This window comes from Delphinapterus leucas, chromosome 12 (assembly GCF_059928025.1).
Source record: "Delphinapterus leucas isolate spDelLeu-1000000601 "Yukka" chromosome 12, BTC_Dleu_Yukka2, whole genome shotgun sequence".
Taxonomy (NCBI): Eukaryota; Metazoa; Chordata; class Mammalia; order Artiodactyla; family Monodontidae; genus Delphinapterus; species Delphinapterus leucas.
This window is the reverse complement of record NC_143140.1, coordinates 82,740,223-82,766,331: the sequence shown is the minus strand read 5'-3', so window position 1 is coordinate 82,766,331 and position 26,109 is coordinate 82,740,223. Positions and strand designations below refer to the sequence as shown.

Sequence of the window (26,109 nt, the reverse complement as noted above, 5' to 3'; positions counted from 1 at the left end):
TCTTCTCCGTGGCTTGGTTTAGGGATCAGTGCCCAGTCTTGCAGATTAGAACTCAGGAACGTCCCCTTAACTCTCTGACTACCTTTGGGCGAAGGCCAATCTTTGACGCTGTAAACAGTGACAGTTGAAATGAAGCTATTTGTTTGAGACTCCTGAATTACTCAACGTGCTGAAAGTTGGCCCTGCATTTGTTTATAATTTAGCAGTAATACTCAGAAGCTCTGAGCTTCAGAACAATTCCTTTGCACAGTTTTCTAGTTTTCTGGGGGATGGGAGAATCATGCAACATATATGTTTTGTGTGTTTTTCCAGCTGAAGCACTGGCTGACTAGGTATGTTTGAGTATTCTGTTGTGTAAATGTTTAATAAATTATGGAAGGAAAGCTATTATTAGACAAATAAGAAACTAGAAAATCCAAAGTTTACCTTTGGATTAAAATAAGTTCCATTAATTTCTCTCTGCAACATTATTTCCTCATAACTTTGCATCTAAACTGCGTTAATTAGTTTGATAACTCAGTGTTTTTCAGTGCTGTGCTTTGGGTAGTGTATTAACCATACCTGGACTCTTGGCAGTATATTACTCTGGGTGCATTTATCTTGCTAGAATATTTGGAATTTGAAATATCCACAAAAGACCAAGCTTTATTTCATAGACCCTTCCCTCATTTGTATGATTCATGATTTTAATTTATAAAGATACAATCAATCAAGAAAAGGAAAATAAAATAAAGAGATAATTCATCAACAAGAACACTCTATAATGTGACGTGCATCACATTGTGACTGTTTATATTACAAATGGTCCCTAGGAGCATATTCACATGAGGACAAAATTTTCAGATGGTAACACAGAATTTGTATGTAAATTTGGGTCTCAGTAATTCTAACTCTTGTTGTATAGTTATCTCTGTTTTGGCCTGTGCGTGCCTGACCAGGTCTTCTGTTAACATAGCTAACCAATTTTCATGTCCTTTGGGCAACATTTTATGTGACAGATGACTGCAGGTCGCTGTCACACTTTGCTGTCACCGGTCACTGAGGAGTCTGGGGAGGAGGGAACCAACAGTGAGATTTCCTCTCCACCTGCCTGTCGCTCCCCTTCACCTGTGGCTAATACAGATGCTTCCATTAACCAGGTACCGCCCACTTGGCATTCCTCCAGCTAAAATCTCTGAACGGATGCAGGGCTCCATTCTCTGTTCTTATGAGATTATGGGTATGAATCGTAGACTTTGAGAAACACACCGTTAGGTGTGATAGTTGCACAAACTGTGATTGTCATGTGAGACCAATACTGGCTTAACCCACTATCTCCTCTCCCAGGCTAATGAAATGAGATGAGCAAAAATTAGGTCACAGAAATGATAGCTGGAGAAGGGCCTGTTTTAAGGCATTATGGCTTTAGTTTCTGACAGCTGTCTGTAATGGAGTACTGCATCCTAACAGAAAATGAAATGTTCGTGTCACTGTTGTAAAATAACATGATTCTATTGCTGTTTTAACGTTTTCACTGAACATAGTTTTGACGCTTACCAGCTCAGATTTTGAAGATGGAAAATGTATGTTCACTGTATCAGACTTTTTCTTTATTTGCTAATTGCCAACAAAATTAAAGGCTGTCAGTGTATATTTTGGAGTGCCTAAGTAGATTTGCATTTTGAGTTTTCTTACTTATCTTTCAATAATCTTAAATTTTATTTTTTATAAAATGGGGACCATAGCTCGCTGTTATGAGATGTCTTTTTTGTGTACACTATATTAAATATAGATTATACTAAATTAAATATGTCAAAAATTTTCACGAAAAATATTGGATAGAGTTCAAAAAGATGCTTTTACAATAACCAAAATTGTTTTAATGCGTGTTGAATAATACTTTCTTTTTTTTTCCTTTAGCCAAAAAACTAAAAAAATATTTTAATTACCTTATCATGAAATTACTAGTGTTCAAAGAAGTTAAAATTTATTATCAAGAGAGAAGCATTGAACATTGCAAGTGTTCTATAAGCTGTATTACAAATCAATCATATTATTTTTATTTTGAAGCAAAAGCATTCAAAATAGGATTTCTGTGATAAAAAGAACCTACCTCCCCCCAAAAGGGGAAAATGAAACAAAGAAACCTTTAGATAAGACAGTTCTCTTTGAGGGAATTCCCTGGTCAGGCAACTAAGATCCTGCAAGCTGTGTGGCACGGCCAAAAAAACAAACAAACAAACAATTCTCTTGGTAAAAATCTATGTAGCTTTAGGGAACATATCAATTCATGCATTCATCAGATACATTGTGAGCACCTGCTGGGCATAAAACCTTGTGCTGGGTCCCAGAGATGTAACAAAGGTGGAGACAGCAGTGGCCCTTGCCCTCAAGCACCTCGTAATCTAGAGAAAAAGTGGCTATAAGATGAATAATAACAAAAGTGATGAGAGGAAATTTAAAAAAAAAAGTTCACAGTGTTCTGGAGCATTTGGAAAACAGTTCTCCAAATTCTGATTTTAAAATATGAATTACTCATTCTTTGATGATGTGTTCTTCCCTGTGGTCACAGATGTCGTTAGAATCATAGAAGTGTGGCTAGAGTCAGCTTTTTATTGTGTAAGAAAAATGTATCCTATATAATGTGCCTAATGTTCTTAACATTTTCAAATTGAACAATGAACACGGACCTTTGGACTAACACTTGGGAAGAGTATCCCTTTCCTAAAATTATAAGTCTCAGTGCCGCATCTTGTGAAGTGTCTTTCCATGTACATGTGAAAGTATTCTGTAAATGGTAAAATATACAAACATTTTTATTATGATGACTTTAACTGTCCAGCTCAATCAAATCCCAAAATTATGAGCAAAATTGTGTTTTGTCTTAATCCCATTTTGACACTCTACTCTACCCATATCAACATCAATTTAAATCACATTATTAACCTAACATACTTACATGTGGAACTGCAAATTAGGGGGAAAAAAATCTTCATTTAGTTCATGTCAGACAGCTATACTCGCAGGAAGCTGTTGGAAAGCAAAAATATAATGGTTGGTGTTAGACAAATCGACCCCATCGTTCCAGCCACATGCTATGTTGTCCAGTGATGTAAGTAAGACAGAGGAAAATGAACAAATACTGCAACGTGGCCAGTGATGCCTGGATCTACAAAATTTTCTCTTGAAACTGAGAACATTTAGAATTCCCATAAGTTCCAGTTTGCAGACTCAAAACACTGTACAGAATGTGCACAGCTGTTTCAAGGAGCGGCCAAATATAACGGCTTTATAAAGTCGCAGCTGTTAAAAAAAGGCTGTGTGCTTGCCGCTTCTGTAAGTAGATCTCCATTATATAACTAACTGATCCCCTGCAGTCAGTGTGTTCTCTCTCTGACAGTAGTTATTAGCTGAAATGTGATAACAGTTTAGTTTACTTGAGGGTAGAAATAACGAGGCAGCCACAGAACTTGCTGCAGGCTTCTTGATCTTATTGAAAGCAAGCCAAGACTTGGGCTTCTCCTCGGAAGAGCTGAGGGCAGTAGAAGTTTGAAAAGAGTGGTAGTGTAATGGGTAGAACCCCCGGTTCCGGGTTAAAAAGCTCAGAATGGGTCCCAGCTCTTCCTCTAAGCTGAATGTACCCAGAAAGTCCCTCATTTGTAATGGGAAGCAGTGCTACTTAATTCACAAAATGGTGAAAGTTAAATGTGGGGTTAATTTTGAAAGTACATTTTAGACTGGAAAATGCTAATCAAATTGTAGCAGTGGTTTTCCAAATTTAATTCCTTAGGAATCTGATGGATAATAACTCTCGTAACATAGACACATAACCAACAAGAGACATATTTCTAAGGGTGATTCTTCACTATGCCAAATATTGCCCTTATTTAGTAGTAACTTATAGGACTGATTGATTTATTTTATTGACTCTATGTATTCCTCAAATAGATGCAAATTATTAATCTACAAAAGGTGATATATTTTCAAATTATTTTAGGAAACCAAGGGTTGTCTTTCCTGTCTAATAGACCTGAGACACACACACACACACACACACACACACACACACACGCCAGAAAACAGATTTTTTTGTGACAAATTTATTTTATTCTTTTGGGGAACCTTTATTTATTATAGAGTATTTAATTTAAATTTTTTACATTAAAGGACGTTTTGCTTTTCCTCGTAGACAGTAATGGTACTACCTTCCATGTATACAAAACAATAGAGTTTACAAAAGTGCTTTTACATATACCCTTTTTTATGAATGTATATACTTGCCTGTGATTTGCCAAATACTCCATGATACGCTCAGGATCAAAGACACTTCCACAGATTTTAAGGCACTCATAGTCTGTGTGAGAGCAGGCAAATGATGACCATGGAGTGGGACAAGTGCTGTGAAAGTGGGAAGCACAGTGTTAAGGAAGGACACAGAGTACGTACCTAAACAAGGCTGGAGTTCAGTGGGTCAAGGATGTCCCCCTTTTGTTTTAAAGCAGGGGAAGGTAGGTACAGTTGGAGTGCACTAGAGTGATGTGAAGTTTTCCAGGCAGAAGGAAGTACATGTAGGAAGTTTTTCAGTCAGCAGGAAGGAAAATGGCCCATCAAGGCAACTGTAAGTAATATCAGTATGATTGGAGAAACATAGATTTGGAGGAGAAGGTGGGAGGAGAAACGAAAATGAGAAGGTTACAGGAAACACACCCTGATGGACCTTGAATGCCACACAGAGAAATTTGAACTTTGTCCAGAAGCTGATCCTTAACCACTGAAGGAATTTAACTAGAAGCTCTGCCCGGAAGTGACTTTTAGAACAGGTTATTCTGGATCAGTGTGGACAGGAGACAAATCCAGAGCCCAGGAAGCTAGTGAGGGACAGAAGTTGCACACTCTGGTGTCTGGTCCAGACTGGTGATGTAAATGAGAGAAACAGCGCACCTGGACAGCACCTCCCCACGTGAACGAGGCAGCCTCTCCTCCGTGAGAATTACTGTAGCTGTTTGGATGCAGAGTCCTGTCTTACCTACCTTCTGGTTTGCAAGAGAAGCCATGAATCGGGATTCTTACGAAAGCTCCCTCTCTGGGTGAAGAGAAATTTTACACAATTTAAAACACTGTATAAACCAAGCTGAATGTATGCAGGCTAGAGGCAACCTGCAGGCTGCCAGCTTGCAACCTGAGAATTAGGAAGTTGTTGGTGTAACGTGAGATTGAACCAGTGTTTTGGCAAGGGTATAGACCTTCATCCTTACATAAGCAGGGGTGGTAAGGGAAAGAAGAAATCCCAAGCAAGGTGATTAGAAGTTCCATTCACTGAAAGATGGATAATACTTCCTCATTTTTCCTAAATCCATTTCTCATCCTAGATGTCGGTTTTGTTGTTTTTTTTTTTTTTTTGAAGTATTAAGTTTGAAGAGACTGTGGGATAAACTTGTACAACAGGATATGTGAGTCTGGAGCTTAAAAATACAGCAATATTTAAGAATGAGGACAAAAAACAAACTACAAAAGAGAAAGATTGAATGACTAGAGAGCTGGGAGGAGAACAGAGGTGAAAAGGAAAGTGTTTCCAAAAAGGGATGGTCAGTGGTATTGAATGCTAGTGAGAGACCAAGCAAGAGAAGATCTGAAAAATAATCATTTTATATCTTGGGAAACAGCCACTGCTGACTGTGGCCAGAGCATTTTCAGTGGAGTCGCTAGATTCGAAGCCCAGTTGGCTACTTAGAAGTGGACTGAGGGTGAGAAAGTGAACATATTAAGTGTAAACTACCATTTTCAGAAACTGGATTATGAAGCCAAAGGGAGAGGGAAGCAATGATGATTCCGAATGTATTTGTGTATGATGAGCCATCACATATTGATCTGTAGAACTTTCCAGTATGTGATATCCTGCAAGAAAAAAATCAGAAAAGAGTGTGTAGGTGTTTTCAGATGGAAAAAATGTGGCTTTATTTACATGCTGAGGAGAAAGACAGTGAAGAGTGAGTAGGTATTAATGGACCAAGACCCTTGCAAAAGCGAAGGTGGATGAGGTTGTGGGAGTCGGTAGGAGGGTCCTCTTTAATCAAGAGGTGAGTCTGAATATAGACAGCCTTGAAAATTTGAGAACTTGCAGGAGTATCTCCTCAAGGGGCTTTGAGCGAGTGTGTGTGTACTGGAAAGAAAAGTTGCATTGAGTCATGGTTGGGGTTTTCCAAGTGGCTGAAGCAGAGGTTCAAGGGGCAAAGGAAACACAGCAGTTGGCAAGAGAAGGGTTTACATAACTTAAACACAGTCAGAAATACACTTGGGGTGAATCCATTCAGTGATGACAGCCTAGCATGTTCAAGGAGTGGAAGTGGGTGAGGATGAATGGATATAAGCCTGTCAAGGACTTGAAAATACCAAGATAATCTACTCAAGATGAGTGACAGGGTTAGGAATGAAAAGGAACCAGTCTCCATGCTTCAGTGTCATCAACAAATGCTGGGACTTACCTAGAAGCCTCAGCAACAGCAACAAAATGGGTAGAAGGTCTCATGGCCACTCAGACATCACTGTATTTAATCGCAAAACCACCCAGTGTTATGCAGATGAGGGAACCCATGCATGAGATGTGAGTGACTTGCTCCAATTCTGTAGCTACTCGGAAGGAGAATTTCACTTGGGGTCTCAGGTGTCCTGACGCCTCCAGTGGCAGACTCCTGTCTGAACTCATTCTGTTGTATTCCACCACCCTGCTCCTGCCCTGGTACAGACTCCCAAGACACCAGGCTCCTTCCTGCTGTTTCCTTGGTTTCCCAGGTGTCTGGGGCTTTCGTCAATACTTTTTTTTTTTTTGCGGTACGCGGGGCTCTCACTGTTGCGGCCTGTCCCGTTGCAGAGCACAGCCTCCGGACGCGCGGGCTCAGCGGCCATGGCCCAGGGGCCCAGCCGCTCCACAGCATGTGGGATCTTCCCGACCGGGGCACGAACCCGCTTCCCCTGCATCAGCAGGCGGACTCTCAACCGCTGCACCACCAGGGAAGCCCCTCTCGTCAATACTTTTTACCAAGACATTATTATCAATAAGGCTCAGGTTTTTGATCTTAAACAGTGCAACTGCGAAAGTAGTGAACTTTATTATAGCAATTTCCAGAATATAAACATTACGTCCCAGTTCAGTTTCTATAAATATACAGATAAACAACCATAAATTAAAACATAAAAACAATTAAACAACCATAAAAACAGTTAAAAACACATGAATTATGTATCTTGAGATAGTAATGCCATTATCAATACTAATAAAATATGTAATATTATTTATTATCCAAGAAATAAGAAAATTCAGAAGCTTCATTTTTCAGTATTCACTTTATTTCTTGTGTACTTCCAGGAATCGAATAGGAGAAAACCTCTCTATTATTTGTTTCTTAGAGTAGTTTTAACCTCCCCATTACACTTTGCCTTATTAATATTAACATATTTAAATTAATTAATGAATAATGAACTCACAAATATTAAAGATCTGGCTATATCTGAAAAAAGACTTTCTATAGACTAAAATATATTTAAATCAAGGGTTTTAAAAAATTATTCAAAACTTTGATCAACACGTTAAGCAACATTTTAGGAAGTGGATCATTTAGATTCTCCTTTTTTGCTGGTTATTCAGTCTTTAAATATGTATACCACTTAAACATGTATTCCACGTTGTGGAACAACCCGAACGAACTTTTTGGCCAACCCGATATTTCCATTTTACCAAATATAAAATAGGAATGAGTTTTGGCAACTTGAAATGTTTGTAAATTTTTCTTACCAATTCTAAAAAATTCTAAAGCAACTACAGTGTGCTTTGACATGACCTTCTTGTCCCAGGAGTTTACTAACTTTGATAGGTGGTAGCCCCGGGGGATGGGTGTGAATCCTAAACCTTTCCTCCACATGACAAGCAGTACCCAGAGCGTCCTGACCTAAACCTTGTTTTCCTCTTGAATCCAACACGGTGCTTTGCACCCATAGGACATCGCTTATTACCAAGCCTTGTCTGCCGAGTCGTTGCAGACGGATGCCTCCAGGATTCCCCCCAGCACTCTGCCACCCCAAGAGCTCTGTGAACCAAGTCTGGAGCCATCTGCCACTGCTAAACTGGATGATTTACAACGCTCTTGGGAAACCTTAAAGAATGTGGTAAGTCTTCGAAATGTGGAATTGTTTAGCCCACCAAACACTGATTACCTTAGCGATTGTCTTATGAAATAAATGCATAATGTGTACACATCCCATATACAGTTGAACACCCTTTGTTGGGTCACAGAGGTAAAGCGGTGAGGAAAGAAATGTCATAATCTAGAAGATAAGGGGCTGGGGAGTATTTGGTAATATCCCTTTTCTTCTTTAGATCAGCGAAAAGCAGCGCACACTCTACGAAGCGTTGGAACGCCAACAGAAGTACCAGGACTGCCTCCAGTCCGTCTCCACGAAAATGGAGGCCATCGAGATGAAACTCAGTGAAAGTCCGGAGCTCGGCAGGAGTACCGAGAGCCAGATGGCCGAACACCAGGTAAGAATAGCGATGACTTCAGTTTCCTGCATGATCAAATAGGTGCACTCTTACTTATGACCGGCTGGCCAAGCATGTGTATAAGACAGCAGGCTGACACGTTTTTTACTGTATCACTTGTTACAGAGTAAACAAGATCCCAAGCCAAGTGGTGGTTGTTTCCATCACTGCTTCAGGGAGGGACCTATAAGAGGGAAAGTAGGAAATTGAGACCTTGATATTGCTTTTATACTTTTATTACACAAACTGCATTTCCTTATAGTTGCCACATTATTTTTATTTTGTTTTGAACCATTGTTGTAAGAATAAAGTGTACCCCACGTCTACCTTCTCGGGGTATTGTTGTTTGAAGAAACTTAGCCAGTGTGTGCCCAGCACCTCCCCGTTATCACTGAAGAGAATAACTCTCAGACTCCAGTAGGCAAAGAAGCAGCTGAAGAGTAAGGGATTCCAAGTTGTAATCTTGTGGTTTTCCCAGACTTGAATCATTTTTTAAAAGGGACACTGGACAGTGCTTCAGCTTTACGTGAGAAACAGAGATGATTACATCAACCTAACTCAGACAGATATTGTTAAAAATGCATCAACTTAAAATGCACGCTAAGAAAGTGCATAGCTTAAATCTGGTTACTGCTTTAGCAACGTTATCGGGTGTACTCTTAACGCATAATCAGGTGTGACTGGGTCTGGGTACTGAGGCGTGCAGTCACCTAAATATTCAGCCACCGTGGTACAGGAAAACGCTGCTGCGGCCAGGACTCAGGAGCATGTGACAACCCTGTCAAAGGCAGAGGAAAAGAAAGATATTTTAAAATGCAAATTAAGAGCTATGATGCAATTATGTAGTTATCAAATACTGGGTAATTTACCAGCGTTAAGAGTGAAACTCTGTACTTTATCTTTCTTCTACTTAACACCTCTGTAGTTTTGGAACCCAGGATAACCTTGGAATACATTGCTTGTTCGGATGTGTAGTCTAAGATAAAATTGTACTGTTTTACAATAAAGGACCTTGCAGTATAACACAAAGATGAGAATATTTCATCTAGAGACAGCATGTTGAGAAACAGTGGTTTCAGGTTTCTGACACTCTTGTAACTTCTTAAGATAGAAATCGGAGTGTATAGCATCCATTTATAGGCCTTATTTTGGGAAAACGACCTTCTGTGGGTCTTTCTGCTATCCTAAAGTCACCCATAGTCCATCTGGTTTGGGGAGGGTGCAGTGAAAATATAAAGTTAAAATTAACCTTTGTTTACTTGGATTAAGACAATCACGAGGACAGTCAGGGACTTAGGTCTCTACTACCATGCAGTGTCCCCGCAGCACCACAGTCCTCTCTAACTGGTACTCCAGTTTTCTGTCAACAGCCACCTCACTGTCACCTGAAGGGGCCTCCTGGGGCTCTGTCTGCCGAACACCCTCCCCAACTCTTCACTGTACCTGGAGGGGCAGGAGAACTTCCATACATTTGACTACAGCTTCTTTTAAGCAACCAAAAAGGATTTGGCATAAATTATCCAAAGGCTGGATTAAAGTGAATTTGAGTGTCACAGACTTAGATGATCAGAAGCCAGCATTCCAGGAGAGGGTTTACAGAGTTTGACTCTCTCTGCTTTTGGGTACTTTCGGGTACTTTCCAGTCACCTCTGCTTTTGTTCAAGGCTGATCATCCTTGTGTCCCAGGTGACGGACCACAGCTCCCAAAGACCCTTCAGCAGGTCCCACAGGATTTAGGACCTGTATGAAAGCAGGATCCTGGCGGTCTGCCTTGACCTTCCAGAGTTCGTAATTAAAATGCAAATTAGCTCCCAATCACCAGCATCACCCTGCCTCTCAGGTATTAGGATGAAAGCACAAGCTGAATGTAGAGCAAAAGTAGTATTTTATTCAAGGGATGTAATGGAGAAAACTCAAAATTGCACATTAAAGCTAAGTATTATGAGTTAGAAATGAACCTGTGACTTCTCTTGTAATTAAGCCCAAGCACATGACTTTTGTCCCATTCTAAATTGAGAGTGGTAATGCTAACAATTATAGCAATGAGGGGGTATAGCTAATTCAATGATTACCCATCATTGGCGCTTTTAACAATTATATTAATGCTCTAATGAGAGGGAAAGAAATATAAATAATGTATAATTTCTTATATCATCACAAATCTGACATTTTCCATCTGACCTACTTTTGCTGTCTGTACCTAAAGTCTGTGAATTCTGGGACAGCGCTGCCCACATGGAAGGCTAACGGTATCACAATATCTGAATCGGTTCTTGGCTTCTGGAATGATACTTTAAAAATTTCAAGCAATACGATAGAACTACTCTTTCTAAATTCCAGTGTAATGTGGGTGAGAAAGTCCAGTATGCTTTTAGTATTTTCTAAAAATTAATAAAAAATACTTCAATTGCTAAGTTTTTCCTAACACTCTCTTGGAAGTACTAATGTTTCTTTAGAGAGCTACTGTAATTCCTACATTTTTCCTCCGAACACTTGTCTAAACCTGCTGAATTTGGGTGGAGTGCTGTGCGTTTCCTGTTACCCTCTTTAAATTGAACCAGAAGTTTAATTTTAAGACGTCAGTGCAGTTCATAAGCTGACTTGTGGCTGTTGTTCCGGGTGGTGAGCCCTCTGATCAGGACCTTCATTATCACGGGCAGCTAATGCTTCCTGGGCATGTGTTGTCTTTGCCACACCAACTCAGTGATGGCTAGTAGGCAGAGCTCTGAGGTTATTTCGGTTCTGTTTCTTTAATATAAATAACAGCTCAAAGTTTGAGATGAACTCTGATGTAGATAGTTCTGAAAGTCACAATGAAATTCATGTTCACCTTGGGTTTTGAACCAGACATGAGCTCCATGTTCTCCCCAGAGTGAGTCATTTTAGAAAAGCTCAAGGAACCTCTCTAAACCACAAACTGGTCATACACATGCCCTCCTTGTAAACACAAGTCGGAAACGCAAAGAGGAACAACATTTCATCTCCTCTCCTTAGTTTTGAGTCAGATGTTGGAGGGAAACATCTGGCCACCAGCTGAGACAGTTATTGGGCAAAGAAATATTTAACTGCTGGATCCTTTTGTTTTTTTAGATGGAAGTGAAATTCGCATCCCATGAAATTAACCATTTTAAAGTGTATAGTTCAGTGGCTTTTAGTACTTTGTCACAGTGTCATACAATCACCCTCCCAATCTGGTTTCAAAACATTTACATCACCGCAAAAGAAAACCCCATCCCCCAGTAAGTTTGGCTGCTGGATCTTGAAGTTAAAAACTATAGCAAGCTTCCAAAAATATCCACTCTCCCCTGAGAGTAAACTGAAGCGTGAATAGGGAGGCTTGACTCTTAACAGAATGGAAACTAACAGTTGTGGAATTCCTAATTCCATCATCACTTAGTGCAGAACATTCAGAGAGCTGTTTTAGACATTGTGAGTCTGAAATGGAAGTTGTTCACTTCACCGTATGCCTGGTTGGTCAAATCCACTGAGATTAAATGAATGAGGAAGCTTTTTCTTTTTTTTATCCTGGTTGCTTCATGATTAAGATAACTTTTTTTTTTTTTTTTTTTTTTTGCTGTACGCGGGCCTCTCACTGTCTTGGCCTCTCTCGTTGCGGAGCACAGGCTCCAGACGCGCAGGCTCAGCGGCCATGGCTCACGGGCCCAGCCGCTCCGCGGCATGTGGGATCTTCCCGGACCGGGGCACGAACCCGTGTCCCCTGCATCGGCAGGCGGACTCTCAACCACTGCGCCACCAGGGAAGCCCGTAGATAACTGTTTTGTCTATTATGAATTAGAATGAATTCAACTAGATGTGTTGAGCACCTACTATGTGCACAGCTGAAATAGACACTTATTCTTTAACATATGATTTAGGGGTAGATGAATTACCAACATATTATACAAAACCCAGCAATGTGATTGTGGGTTACAGTGGTGGGAAGAGCAAGGAGACTCTAACAGGTCTTTTGGGAGACATGGATTTTGAAAATTTGGAATGGTAAGAGGAGTGGATGGGAGACACTATAAATGTAAATGTGTGAGGAAAGGCACAGAGGAGAGAATGAGAATGAACGTGGTGTGAAGTAGTGAGGGGCTCTTCTTGCTTGTACAGAGAATCAGTGCAAAAAAAAGATATAATAAGGTCAGTCTAGTTGTGGAGAAGTCCTCAAAACAGACCACATAATATGAATTTTATATTTTTGGCAATCAAGTACCAAAAATGATTATAAAGTAGGAGAAAATACTTTACTGGAACAAAACCATTTTGAATGTATAACAAACAATAATGGTCTGTACATTTGTTACAATTACATTAAAATATCCCAGCAAGTTCTTTGGTGGAGATTGATAAGATAATTCTAAAACATATTGCAAATGTACTAAAAAATATGTACTGAAAATGGAATGAGTCAAGAATAGCCAAGACAACCTTGAAGAAGATGAATAAAATTGAAGGATATGTATCCTTTCAGAGAGTGAGATTTATAAAGCTATAGCAAGTATGAGACTGTGGTATTGGCACAGACATCAAATGGGTCAATGGTGCAGAATGCGAAGCCAAAAGCACCCTCCCACCTACACGGACACTTCGCTTATGTCAAAAACTGTACTGCACAACAGTGGATGAAAAATCATCTTTTCACTAAATAATACAGAGTCAATAAGAAGAAAAAAAAAGAATTTTGACTCCTACTTACCCTGGACACGGTAATTAAGTTTAGGTGGATTGTAGATCTAAATGTGAAGATTAAAAAAAAATGTTTTGAAACAGTGCTTCTCAAAGTATCTGTAGTGTATAACCTTTTTTTTTTAATTTTTAAATTTCTAACTCAACATTTTAGTAAAATAAAATAAAATACTGGTTGGATATCGTGTCAACGTCAAGTTGCTAAAACATTTCTTAACGTTTACTTGCAATATCTTTCTCTTATCATGAACTAGAGACAAACCAGTTCATGACGCCATTGAATGGACCACACTTTGAATAGCATTCTTCTAGAAGGTAACATGTGAGAATATATTCATAACATTACGGTAGGCAAAGATCTCTTAAATAGGACAGCAAAGGCCCTAACTTTTCCAATGAAGCAAAATACTGATATATTAGACTACAATAAAATGAAGAGCTTCTGTTTATCAAAAGACATCATGAAGGAAGCTTTTACCCGTTAAGGGACAGACACGTCACAAAATGGGAGCGGATATTTGCAATACACAGAACTAAAAGAAACACAGGCATTCCTATCCCGAATATATACAGAACTCCATGCATCAACAAGAAAAGGAAAGACTTCAATAGAAAATGGGCTAAAGATTTTTAGCAGGCGGTCACAAAAGACGATCTCCAGGTGGCCAAAAGAGCATAGGGAAAAGTGCTTAGTCTAATTAACCATCAGGGAAATGCAAATTAAAGCTGCAATGAGATACCACTATGAACCTACTAGAAAGGCTTAAATGGACAAGACCCACAAACCAGGTGACAGTGGAATACAATGCAGCGTTAAAAAGGGTCGGCTCTTTTTACGTGCAACAGTCACAGTCTTGGAGGGAGTGAAAGAAGCCAGACACAGAACAGTACATCAGGAATGATTCCATTTCTGTCGAGCTCAAAAACAGGCAGCAGTGATCTATGACATTTGCAAGCCAGCAGCATGGTGATCTCTGGAAAGGGGGCTTGGAAAGGGTGATCTCTTCTCCAGGGGGCTTGTGGAGTCCTGGGAATGTTCTGTTTCTCGATCTGGGTGCCAGGAGCACAGGTATGTGTGGTTTGTGAAAATTCATAGAACTGTACACTTATAGTCTGCACTTTTCTAGATGTATATAATAATTTCAATATAGTAGTTTACTTAAACAGCAGTTGGACAGGATGACAACTGATATTAGGGAAAGAAGAGCGTTTTTGTTTTTTATATCTATTAAGAGCCCACTCTGAGGAGGCACTGGGCTTACAGCGAAGCCTACAGTCCTATGGAATAGGTGGGAATTATGCAAGTAGGGGTATATTGGAAACTGTGAAATATTGGCAACTATAAAAGCAATGATTCTTTACTTGGAGTCATGATTGCCCCTCCTGTAGGGGTAGGGCCTGTTTTTCTAACATGTCATTCAAATCCCAAAAAAGAATTCCTCCTGTCAAGATTCCAGCTAAAGAGCAAATCATAAAATACAAAAAATGAGAAATACCAACAGTGTATAATTGTGATAGCTGTTAAGCAGGAAGTAGGGTGCTGGTAAAAGAGAACAATAGAGATTTCTTTTTAGAGTCAGTGGTCAGGAAAGGCCTCTCTGAAGATGTGACAGTTAACCTAAGGCTCCAAGGATGAAGAGAACCATCTCACAGAGAGGAAGAAGAGCATTCCAGAGCTTGAGCGAACACCATGTGCAAAGGCCCTGGGGCAGAAAGTGCTGAGGGTCCTGGAGTAACTGAAGAAGGCTGGAATGTAGTAAGCCACAAGGGAGTGTGGTACAAGGGGCAGGCGGGGGTGAGACCGCACGAGTACAGTAAGGAGTTTGGATTTTATTTTACAGGCCAGAAGCCACTAAGTATTTTAAAGCAGGGGACTGAGAGGATCTGATTTACCTTTTTAAAAGGTCACTCTAATTACTCTGTGAAGAGGGGTTTGGAGAGACAAGAATGTAGACCATGAGAGCAATTCAGATAAGGAGTTTGCGTGACTTAGGTGGGAGCAGAGGAGACATACAAGATACGTTTTGGAGGTGAAAGCAGTCGGATTTGATGCTGGATATGGTGACAGAAGGTGTGAATGACTCCTGGGTCTCAAGCTTAAGCAATGAGAAGGGTGTTACCTTTTACTGAGATGGGGACAACAGAGGAAGAAGCGGGCTTTTACATGATAAGATGGAGACACCGTGAAATATGTAAGTTGAATATACAAGCCTGAAACTTAGGACAGATACCTGGGTTAGAGATATACCTTTATAAGTGTCAGGGAGGCAGAAATTTTCCTCTACTCTTCTAGGTTCTTCTGGCTGGTCTAAGAATTCAATTGACATGAGACAGATGAACCAGAGAAAATCAAGTAAAAGTTTAATAACGTGTATACGTGGGAGAGACCCAGGAAAACTGAGTAACTTGCCGAAACGGTTGAAACTCTCGCCTTAAATACTGCCTTCAGCTAAAGACACAGGAGGATGTTGGGGGTAGTGGTTTGAGACTTAAAAGAGGAGAAAGGGAACTCACGTAAAGATGGAAAAGCAAATGTTTGGTAAACAAATATTAATTGGGCCATTCAGAGACAGTGGGACACTGAGTGTACTCTGTTCTCTTAAGAGTTTCCCTCACCACACCCAGCCCTATTCTTTGCAGATATCTCGATGATAGCTCTATTCCTGTAATAGGTCCCCTTTCTAGATTCTTTAGGTAGTTAGAGGGAAGGTCAGAGTTTTTTCTTGAGTCTTTTGGACCTTGATTGTTTTCAGCTCAAAATAACCTGCATGCCAGAGACATTTTGGGGTGGCAGGTTTTATTCTCCTACTAAGTGTTCCACATTAGGAAGGGTTTAAAAAGCCTTGGCAATGGACATCGCCTGGGAGAGCTTGTGAAGAGAGAAAAGGGGGCCTGGAAACTAGCCCTGAGAAACTTCAAATTTTAGAGTTGGGGAGAAGAGAAAAATAAGGAGAGGGTAACAGCATAGAAACAGGTGACAAATTTTTCCTGTCTTGTATAATGTGAATTTGTGGTTAAAACGCAGTGCTGTTTCAGACTCAGGGAAGTTTAGAGTGGGAAGAATCATGTTGAGGAAAAAAGTGATGAATTTTATTTTCAACATAGAATTGTAGACTCAAACATAATTGAGCATACCCCCGTCGGATTACAGATGTGCCTGTTGAAAACCAGAAAGATTAATTAACTAGTTCAAATTCATTTAAGTTACCAATACAAATGGTCTTAAAATCAGAAATTTCCTGACATTCAGTCTGGTACTGTCATTTAGAAACTTAGGTTAGTAGGTCCCCTGTTTGTTGGTTAAACGACTTCCAAATGAAGTGTCTTCACTAGTATCGAACCACATGGGACTCAGCTAGTGCCACGATGCCTCAGTGCGAAAAAATACATACACGAGTATGATTCCACAGTCTTCCCCGCAGGCACTGATGGATGAGATTCTCATGCTTCAAGAGGAAATCAGTGAGCTGCAGTCAGCCCTCGCGGAGGAGCTGGTGTCTGACCCCCCAGAGTCCGACCCTTCGGAGCAGCTGCCCTTGCAGTCCACGCTCGCTGTCTTAGCGGAGCGAATGTCCACCATCAAGATGAAGGCATCAGGGAAACGACAGCTTTTGGAGGTAACAAGCCATTCTGAAGGTGCCCCTCAGGTCCAGATTAACTCTTAGGGTTATGCTGACAAGTATGTTGGGCTACTTACGTGATCGACATGTTTATTGTCTCCCACTCAGCAGAAGCTGGTATTGTGTGTCCAGGAGGGCCTCGTGAATAGAGCCCTGAGTCAGTGTGGAGCCATGAATGTGTCTTTTCACCCCTTTCTGAGTCATTTCAAGCATGCAGAACTGAGACTGTGGAAAGCTGATACTTGGTAGACATGAGTCTTGTGAGGAGTAATTATAGGAGGTTTGCATGATAGTGCGCTGTGTTTAAATAGGAGCATCTTTATGAATAGTGTCACCAATACTGTGAAGAATAAATCCTTAGTCACTGTTAGCCAATTCAAGCACATTAATTCATGAAAATATTCCTGCAGTTCTGGTTCTCATGTTACTTAATATTAATATTATTTAATAGAGAGGTAAATTTTAGTCACGGTAGCAGATGTGTTAAAAATAAGTTATTTTCCTTTTTTGTTGTTGTTTTTCTCTTATCATTCCTGGCCCTAAACATATACGATGTTCATATTGTTGATCCTAGAATTTAAAGTGTCTGTGTCCTTGTATCTCTAGGGTCTAGCAGCTTCTCTGGCAAATAATCATTTATTAGATACACTTATTTTATTTAGCTGCCGATTATACCATAATTCAATTAACCGTCCCCCTATTGTTGGGTATGTAGGCTGTTTCTAGTTTTACCTGTTATAAAATTAGTCAGACTAGGTATTCATATATTTTCTGGTTTTGGAGAAATTTTAAATCAACGTGTCTGCTCTATTTAATCTCTCTTTTAAACAATTTAATAAAAATTTTAATTAAAACATAATAATAGATTACTAATAAAATAACTTTTAAAGTAAAGTACTTAGAGTATCTTAAGGATTAACTTCTTGATTCATTAATACTGTCCCCAGTCACTCTATGAAACCGTCATGGAATTCTGAAATAAAGTGATTGGCCTGGATTTTTTTTTAAAATATGAATTATTTGCCATCATTAAAACATCCTCAGAGATCTAACCAAAATTTTTGAATTTTTGCCTTTGCTCAAGAAACTAGTAACACTGGACCACCCTTTCCTGTAGGGGATCAGTTACCTGAAACTACATGGTGCTGCCCTTTTAGGTGGACCGGATATGTTCTTCAGTTTTCCATGGACCCCACTACTCTCTACAGTTTCCGGACATCGAAGCCAAGTTACCTACTGTCTTATGCCATTGCTTCGTTCTAACCCTTGACCAGTTTCTATCATTCACATTATCTGCCTCGTCCTGTAGATGTATTATTTAAGAACGTTTAACTCTAGGCACACGTTAGAATCATTGTAGGAGTTTTTAGGGACTTCCCTGGTGGCGCAGTGGTTAAGAATCCGCCTGCCAATGCAGGGGACGCAGGTTCGAGCCCTGGTCCCGGAAGATCCCACATGCCGCGGAGCAACTAAGCCCGTGTGCCACAACTACTGAGCCCGCGCTCTAGAGCCCACGAACCACAACTGCTGAGCCCGCGTGCTACAACTACGGAATCCTGTGTGCCTAGAGCCCGTGCTCCACAACAAAGAGAAGCCACCGCAATGAGAAACCTGTGAGCCACAACGAAGAGTAGCCCCCGCTCGCTGCAACTAGAGGAAGCCCAGGTGCAGCAACGTGGACCCAGTGCAGCCAAAAATATAAATTAATTAATTAATTACAAAAAAAAGAATCATTGTAGGAGTTTTGATAAAATACTAATCTTGAGGCTCACCTTCCCAAATTCTCATTTACTAGTCTGTGATGTGGCCTAAACATGGGTTGTTGCAATTTTTTTTTTAAGTTTCACAGGTGATTCTGATGTGCACTCAGGCCTGAGAACCGTTGCTGTACTGTGTTGAATCCTAATGATTTTACCTTAGAGTGATTTAGGTTCCATTCTGCTTAATTCATTAGGAGAAGTTAAATGATCAGCTGGAGGAACAGAGACAGGAGCAGGCCCTGCAGAGGTATCGCTGTGAAGTCGATGAGCTGGACCACTGGCTCTCGAGCACTAAGGCCACTCTGGACGTTGCACTGGGGTCACCCAAGGAGCCCATGGACATGGAGGCCCAGCTGGTGGACTGCCAGGTACAAAAATGTTCTTGAGGGAATATGCCAACATCACAAGGCACATTTTTTAACTACAAAAAGCATAATGGTAACAAAGCTTGGTATGGTTGTATGATTTTTCACAACCCGTATACTTTATACATTTAGAGAGTAGAAAAACAATACCTTATTAAAGCTTAAATGAAATCCAGGCTTGGACTTAATCTTTTGAAAAACTTTACCAAGAGTATCTACTCTTTAGAACATTTTCAGCTTCCTGAAGGACCATTCTTAAAGACTATAGATGCCAAAACACTTACGGTATCTATTTGGGTGGCTAATGAGGAATGTAAGTACCCAACGAGAAGAATTAGTATCAGTGAATCGGACTGTGGATAAACACAACAGGAGCTGTCTGTTGCAATTTTGGTTCTAATTCAGAAATATTATGTGGAAAACTTGGCAAAATTGTCAGTTATAGGCAGACAGATTGAACACGGGAAGGTTGTCTTCTGGAGGAGAGAATTTCGTTCCTCGATGTGAGGTCTCTAGAAATTAAGGTAAGGGGTAATGGCATCAAGGTTTTTATTGTAAGATTATTTTCTTGCCTCTTTATTATGGAAACTTTCAAGCACACATATAAGCATAGAGAATAGATGATAAACTCCCATGTACCAATCATAGAATTTCAAAGATTATCAGCATAGTAGACTTTACACATGGGTGAAGTACGTTTTAAAAGTGCTTTCATTTAACTAACTAGCAAGTCTCTAGAAAACCCAGCCTAATCTGCAAGGTTAAATATCCATATGCACAACTTCGTATTTCTCCCATTTGGAATCGGAGGAAATATGCACAAGCCATTAATTATGAATGCCACTTCTTTTCTTAATACTTCATATGTCATTCTGGTCATCCCTTTTATGATTTGAGATTTTTTTGTCATATTATTATAATTTGGATTTTTAAATTCTCTGGACAACTTATTTATGTGTATTTGAAGCATCTCTGCCTTGATGGTGGAGAGTAGAGAGCCATGTGCAAGTGTTTTCTATTCTTTCTATCTTTTCTGAAGTTCCTTTTCTGAAGAGACATGTATTTTTAGCATTCCCTTCTAGCACTCGAAATTACCCATGCACTAGCATTTCAAAATTATGTTTCATCATTACTCCCATCTCTCCCTTTTGGATGTCTCTATTTTTATAGTTATGCATAAAGTCCATGGTTGAGATAATATATTTCAGGACTTTTCCAAAGTATTGAAATGGTATTTTTTAAAACTCAAAGCATGTGGAATCACACAGGTACACAACAGTTCCTCAGTCAATTGATTCAAGCCTTTAAGCCAGTTGTATAATTATAAGTGTGGCTATCACGTGGAATTAGGGCCCCATTATGACTTTTGGGGCCCTAGGTACTTTGCTTCCATGGGCCTCTTCCTCTGTAAAGATACTAAAAATTATATTTGATTTTACAATTGCTTTGGTACAGAGACTAATATAACCTGGGGTGGTATCATTATATATTAATTGTTATTATCTTCATTTTTTTCTTCTGATTTTAAAAGAACCTAAAATTAAGACATTTTCTTGTGTCCCCAGAAGTATTATGGGCTCTCGGCACTGTGTCAGCTGTGCCTAATGGAAAAGACAGTCCTGCACAGAATGATATTAGCTCCACAAACATAATCCTCAGGAAATCGTCCTTTAAGCCCCACTTCATGAAATATTTCACTTTCCCACTTAGTTCTAGGTTTTAGGATCATACTTTCAGTCCTAGAAGTTGATGGTAGTAATTCTGATTTTGTACAGGGAAATAAAATATCTTTTCTTATTAATGTATAATTGAGTATAAATTAGAAAGTGCATTTCAAAGAGTTCAGAGTTAAGGAATATAAAAACAGAACAGTTTTTGTAGAAAATAATATGGTTATTTGTTTTGCCTGATTAGTTATTTTTCTTTTTTGGTTTTTGTTTTAAATCGTACTTTGGAAGAGGGGAGACTATTTTTGCTTCTTTTCTGGATTTAGCCTCCATTTTAGAAGAAGAAAACCTTGCAGCACTAGAGAGTTGCCACAGAAAGTGAAAGTAAAATTCTTAGGAAAACTTTCAGAAATGTGAGGTTAAAAATATGTTATATAAAAGACAAAAATAATAAAAATCAAGTAAAAAAAGCATCAATCTGGGAAAAAAGTCAACCCAAAGAAAAATGTTTTGAAAGAGAGAGTCCTCTTTAAATTGACGCGAAAAGGGTTCATCATGTGATGTCTTTACTATTATTAGTCACAAGCATAACCGTCTAACACTAAAATAGTAAAATAATGATAATAATGGGATAACACTAAGGAATGGTCTTTTCTACTTATCTGTTGGCTATATAAAATGTGCTTTCCATATGTTTTTCATTATGTAATATCTAATCTTAAGAGAAAAATTAGGAAGCTCAAAAGAAGTTTTAGAATCTACGTGCCATTCTTGAAGGTTGTAAGAAAACTAGGTTAAAGAAAACAAACAAACCTGGAGGCATGATCTTTTGGTGAAAGACTAGTAAAGTGTTGGGTTTCGCTGTGAGACACGGTCTTTGCAGAGACTGGCAGGGTTTGTGAATTTCAGCCTTATTTCTGTTGTTCCAGAACATGCTGGTGGAAATAGAACAGAAGGTGGTGGCCTTATCGGAGCTCTCAGTCCACAATGAAAACCTGCTGCTGGAGGGCAAGGCTCACACAAAGGACGAGGCGGAGCAGCTGTCGGTGAAGCTGAGAACCCTCAAGGAGAGCCTCCTGGAGCTGCAGAGAGCGCTGCACGACAAGCAGCTGCACATCCAGGTGAGGCTGCAGCCATGGACGCTGCATCTCTGCACGTGGCTGGTCTGGCCTCTGAGCACGCGACACGTAAAGGGGACAGCTGGGGAATGATACGTACTTATGTACATACCTGCTTTGCACAGTCTGGCATAGGTTTTCAAATAGGTTTTGTAAGAGTTATTTGAAAGCAGACACCTGAAAATTGCAGCATAGGAAAAGAAAAGAAAATGAAAATAGTTACCAAAATCTATCAAGTACATCATTTTAAAAAATATTTAAACATAGGTCATGGATGAAGATATCCTATGACACTCTTATATTTCTCCTTTATTTCTCCTATATTCTACTTTTCAGATAGACTCTTTATTTAGTGCCCACAACTTCAGACTTGTCGTATATTCCAGGTGAACTGAACCTTTTTACTATCGTGTGATGACCTTAACGTTCCCTAATAGTGATTTTTGTTTTAGGTGACTAGAGCTATTTTTGGGTAATATTTGCTTCGTATGTCTTTTAATTTTCCTTTGATTTCACCCTTTCTGGGTCCTTATATTTTAAATTTGTTTCTTATAAAGAACATTTAGCTATATTTTGTTGGTTTTAAACATATGTAGTCAGAAAACCTCTGACTTTTGAAGGGCAGGTTTAGTCCATTTAAATGTATTGTGATTATTGATATGTTTGAACTTTTATTCTTATTTTTTGTTTTCTGTTTTTGTCCTGTTCTTTCTATTCTTCTTTCTCCTTTTCAACCTCTGTTTATAAGCGGTTGAATGCTTTTCTTTGTTTTCCCTCTACTTTTTAATCATGCACACCTAATAAATTCTAAGTTAATATCTTAATCCACTTCCAGCTCTATACAAGAAACTTAGAACACATTCACTCAGATTTCTTCCCATGCACCTTGCATACTATTATTGTCTAATATTTTGATTTTGTTCTTTTTTAATCTATACAAATTAGAATTATTATTATCTTACACAAAAATTAAGCAACTGTGCGGGTATTCTCTGGTGGTCCAGTAGTTAGGACTCTGTGCTTTCACTGTTGAGTGCCTGGGTTCAACCCCTGGTCAGGAAACTAAGATCTCGTGAGCCATGCTGTCCAGCCAAAATTAAAAAAAAAAAAAAAATATTAAGCAAAAGTTTATTGAGAAACTACTATGTGCCAGCCACTATTCTATGTGATAGAGTGAAAGAGCATGGGCAACATCTATCTGTATCTGTATATCTATATATTCCATCTTCAAGGGATTATGTTTGGGAGAGACAGATAGCCATATAAAATTAAGGTGCATTATTATATGCTAAGTTAGAAGATGATGAGAGCTATAGGTGAAATACCCATAAGGCAGGTAGATAAAGGCAAGGCTGGGCGGATTTGCAGTTCTAAACAGGGTGGCCAAGGAAGCCTTCCTCAGGTTACGTTTGAAGGAGTGAGCCATGTGGACATGGAAGGATAGAGTTCCAGGCTCAGGGGGAGGCAAGGGCAAAGGCTCCCAGGTGGGCTCCTACCTGGTCTGTTCAGTAAGCCCAACGGCTGGAGTGGAGTGAGCAAGGCGAGAGAGGTCAGACAGGTAACAGGGGCCCAGGGTGCAGAGGACCTTGTAGGCATCGTATGGGCTTTGGCTTTTTATGCTGGGGGAATTGAGAAGCCATTGGAGCGTTGGGGGACAAAGGAGTGACAAGATCAAATTATAACTACTGTAGGGGACCAGGGTGGAAGCTGAGAGACCAGTTAGGAGGTTAGAAGTGATGAGGACTTATTAGATTGTGGATAATTGGGAAAGTGAAAACTCTGAGGAACAGAACTGGGGGAAGGAGGGCTAGTTAGGTCAATGGTTTCCTTAGGGATAGGTTAGGTTTGAGATGCGTACTCAACGTTAAGCAGTGGTTGGAATTCAAGAGACAGACCTAGACCGAATCATCAGCCTCTAGATGGTCCTCAAAGGTTTTAGACTCCATGAGTTCACCAAGGGTGTGAGGAGAGATAAAGAGCACCAAGTGCTGGGATGCTCCAGTGTGAAAAGTTTGGAAAATGTGGAGGAGCCCACCAAAAAGAGTAAAAAGGAAACACCAGTGAGGTGGGAAGAAAAGTGAGATTTGGGTTCCTGGGAGACCCTTGAGGGTAAGTGAGTTAAAATGAGGACTGAGAACTGACCACTGGATTTAGCAACGTGCAGGTCTTCTGTGACCCCAACCACAGCTTTTCAGTGAAATAGTGGAGGCAAAAAACCCTCTGAAATGAAAGTGAGAAGGGAGTTGGAGAGGAAGCGTGCAGGAAACTCAGGAGTTTCACTATAAAGAGGAACATAGGAATGGAATAAACTATAAGAAGTAAGTTAGGAGAAATTTGTTCCATTTTAAGATCAAAGAATAATGACATGTTTACAGGGAGGTGGAAACAACTCAGCAGAGGAAAAATGGATGAGAAAGAAGTGAGATTGCCGCAACAGTCTTCTTGTTAGAAGGGAGAAGATGGGATCAAAGGGGAGGGAGTGGTCTTGGAACCAGTATCAGGAGGGAGGGAAACATCTGTATTTGAGTACAGATGCTGGCAGGGGATATGGCACAAATAATATAGTGGGAGCTTAATGAACATTCACTGCAATTGCTTCTGCTTTCTCAGTGTCATAAATTGCTTTGGACTAAACTACGTATTTTCAGTTCTTTGCTAATCATATGATTATATGATCTGGAACATCAAGCCTAGTCAACAGAAAACTATTAGAAGCAATGGAAGAATTTAGTAAGAAGACTGGCTTATTAAAAAGATGAAATAGAGAATCCGTAACTTTCCTGTATAAATAAAAAGTTAGTGAAATAATATACAATAATTTTCCATCTATAACATGAACAAAATATAAAGTATTTGAAATCTCGACATTTTAAAACCCGAGTGGTACCAAAAATACCTGAAAAAATAGAGAGAAACTTTATTTTTAGATAGGAATACAGTACCTTAAAGATGTTAAATTTTCCTCTACTAAAACATAAGTTTAAGTTATTCACAACTAAAATACTAACTGTATATATTTGAAATGTGACAAAATGATACCAGGTTTACCTGGAATAAAATAAACCTGAAAAAAACTGTAAAATTCTGACAGTAAAGAGTTATGAGGGGTTAAATATTCTCATATATTAAAATACAATATTACAATCATTAGTATTGGCACAATAAATGGATGAACAAAAAATTAGAATAAATATTCCCAAAAGAGATCCCAGTATACAAGGGCATTAGATAAATGTTTAAGGTGGCATTTCAAGTCACTGTTTAAAATACGATTCACTGTGTAAATAATAATAAAGTAATAGGGGACTTCCCTGGTGGCGCAGTGTTTAAGAAACCACCTGCCAATGCAGGGGACACGGGTTCAAGCCCTGGCCTGGGAAGATCCCACATGCCGCAGAGCAGTTAAGCCCGTGCTCCGCAACAAGAGAAGCCACTGCAGTGAGAAGCCCGCACACCGCAACGAAGAGTAGCCCCTGCTCGCCACAACTAGAGAAAGCCCGCATGCATCAACGAAGACCCAACACAGCCAAAAACAAATAAATAAATAAGTTAAATTAAAATGAATAAATAAAGTAATAGGCAAACCACTTGAAATATGATAAACTAGATTCCCTATCCCACTCTTTACAGAAAAAAGTGCATTACAGGTGGATCAAAGATTTAATGTAAAAACTAAATCTAAAACGTTCTGGATGTATGGGTATTAAAAAAAAAGAAAATCTTGGGATCGGAAGGACCTCTGCCAGTGTTCCCCAAACCCAGAATTTTAGTTTCTTTAAAATTACTACACAGAAGTGAGAAAGTTCTGTATGACCAAGAAAATATTAACCAAATTAAATGACATGGACAAATATGGAAGAAACTATGCAATTCACATGACCAGGAATTAATTCCCTTAATTTCCAGAAATCTTACTGTAAATCAATAAAAAAATAAGAAAAGGTCACCTAATAGAAATATAGACAAAAAATACGAAGAGGTGATTCAAAGGAAAAGAAATACAAATGGCCAATGAACATATGAAAAAATACTTGAACTCACTATTAGATAAATAAATGCCAATAAAGACAAAATGCAACTTTTCACGTTAAATTCACGTACTTTAAAATGCACCCACAGTCTGACTTTATGAATTAAAGCAAAAAGTAAAATGTTAAAAGTATTAAAGTTGAACAAAACTAGAAGGATTTTCTAACTGGGAGAGTATACCACAGTTCACTTAGTTTTATAAAAGATATTGTCAATCTAACACGTAATGTTTTCTTTTCCCCCTCATTTTTCCCCCGTTGTTGGTGTATGAATGAACTTTAAGAAACCAAAACAAAGGGAAGGACTTCAAGGTTTCATGTCTGGGATAGTTATCATTTATCAATCTCCA

The 26,109-nt window shown here is 39.3% G+C and overlaps 1 protein-coding gene across 17 annotated transcripts in view; it reads left to right on the top strand.

The window, feature by feature from the left end:
- Positions 1-26,109, top strand: part of SYNE1 (spectrin repeat containing nuclear envelope protein 1) — a 454,201-nt gene that overhangs the window by 282,610 nt on the left and 145,482 nt on the right. For 10 of the 17 annotated variants that reach the window (XM_089922151.1, XM_089922158.1, XM_089922152.1 and 7 more), the window contains 6 exons: positions 999-1,139; positions 7,972-8,139; positions 8,351-8,512; positions 16,612-16,818; positions 18,776-18,949; positions 21,543-21,734. In XM_089922151.1, the coding sequence (XP_089778277.1) occupies positions 999-1,139; positions 7,972-8,139; positions 8,351-8,512; positions 16,612-16,818; positions 18,776-18,949; positions 21,543-21,734 (1,044 nt within the window). Of the gene's footprint in view, positions 1-998; positions 1,140-7,971; positions 8,140-8,350; positions 8,513-16,611; positions 16,819-18,775; positions 18,950-21,542; positions 21,735-26,109 lie in introns of those variants that run through there. The other 7 variants (XM_089922156.1, XM_089922154.1, XM_089922153.1 and 4 more) reach the window with 4 other exon arrangements.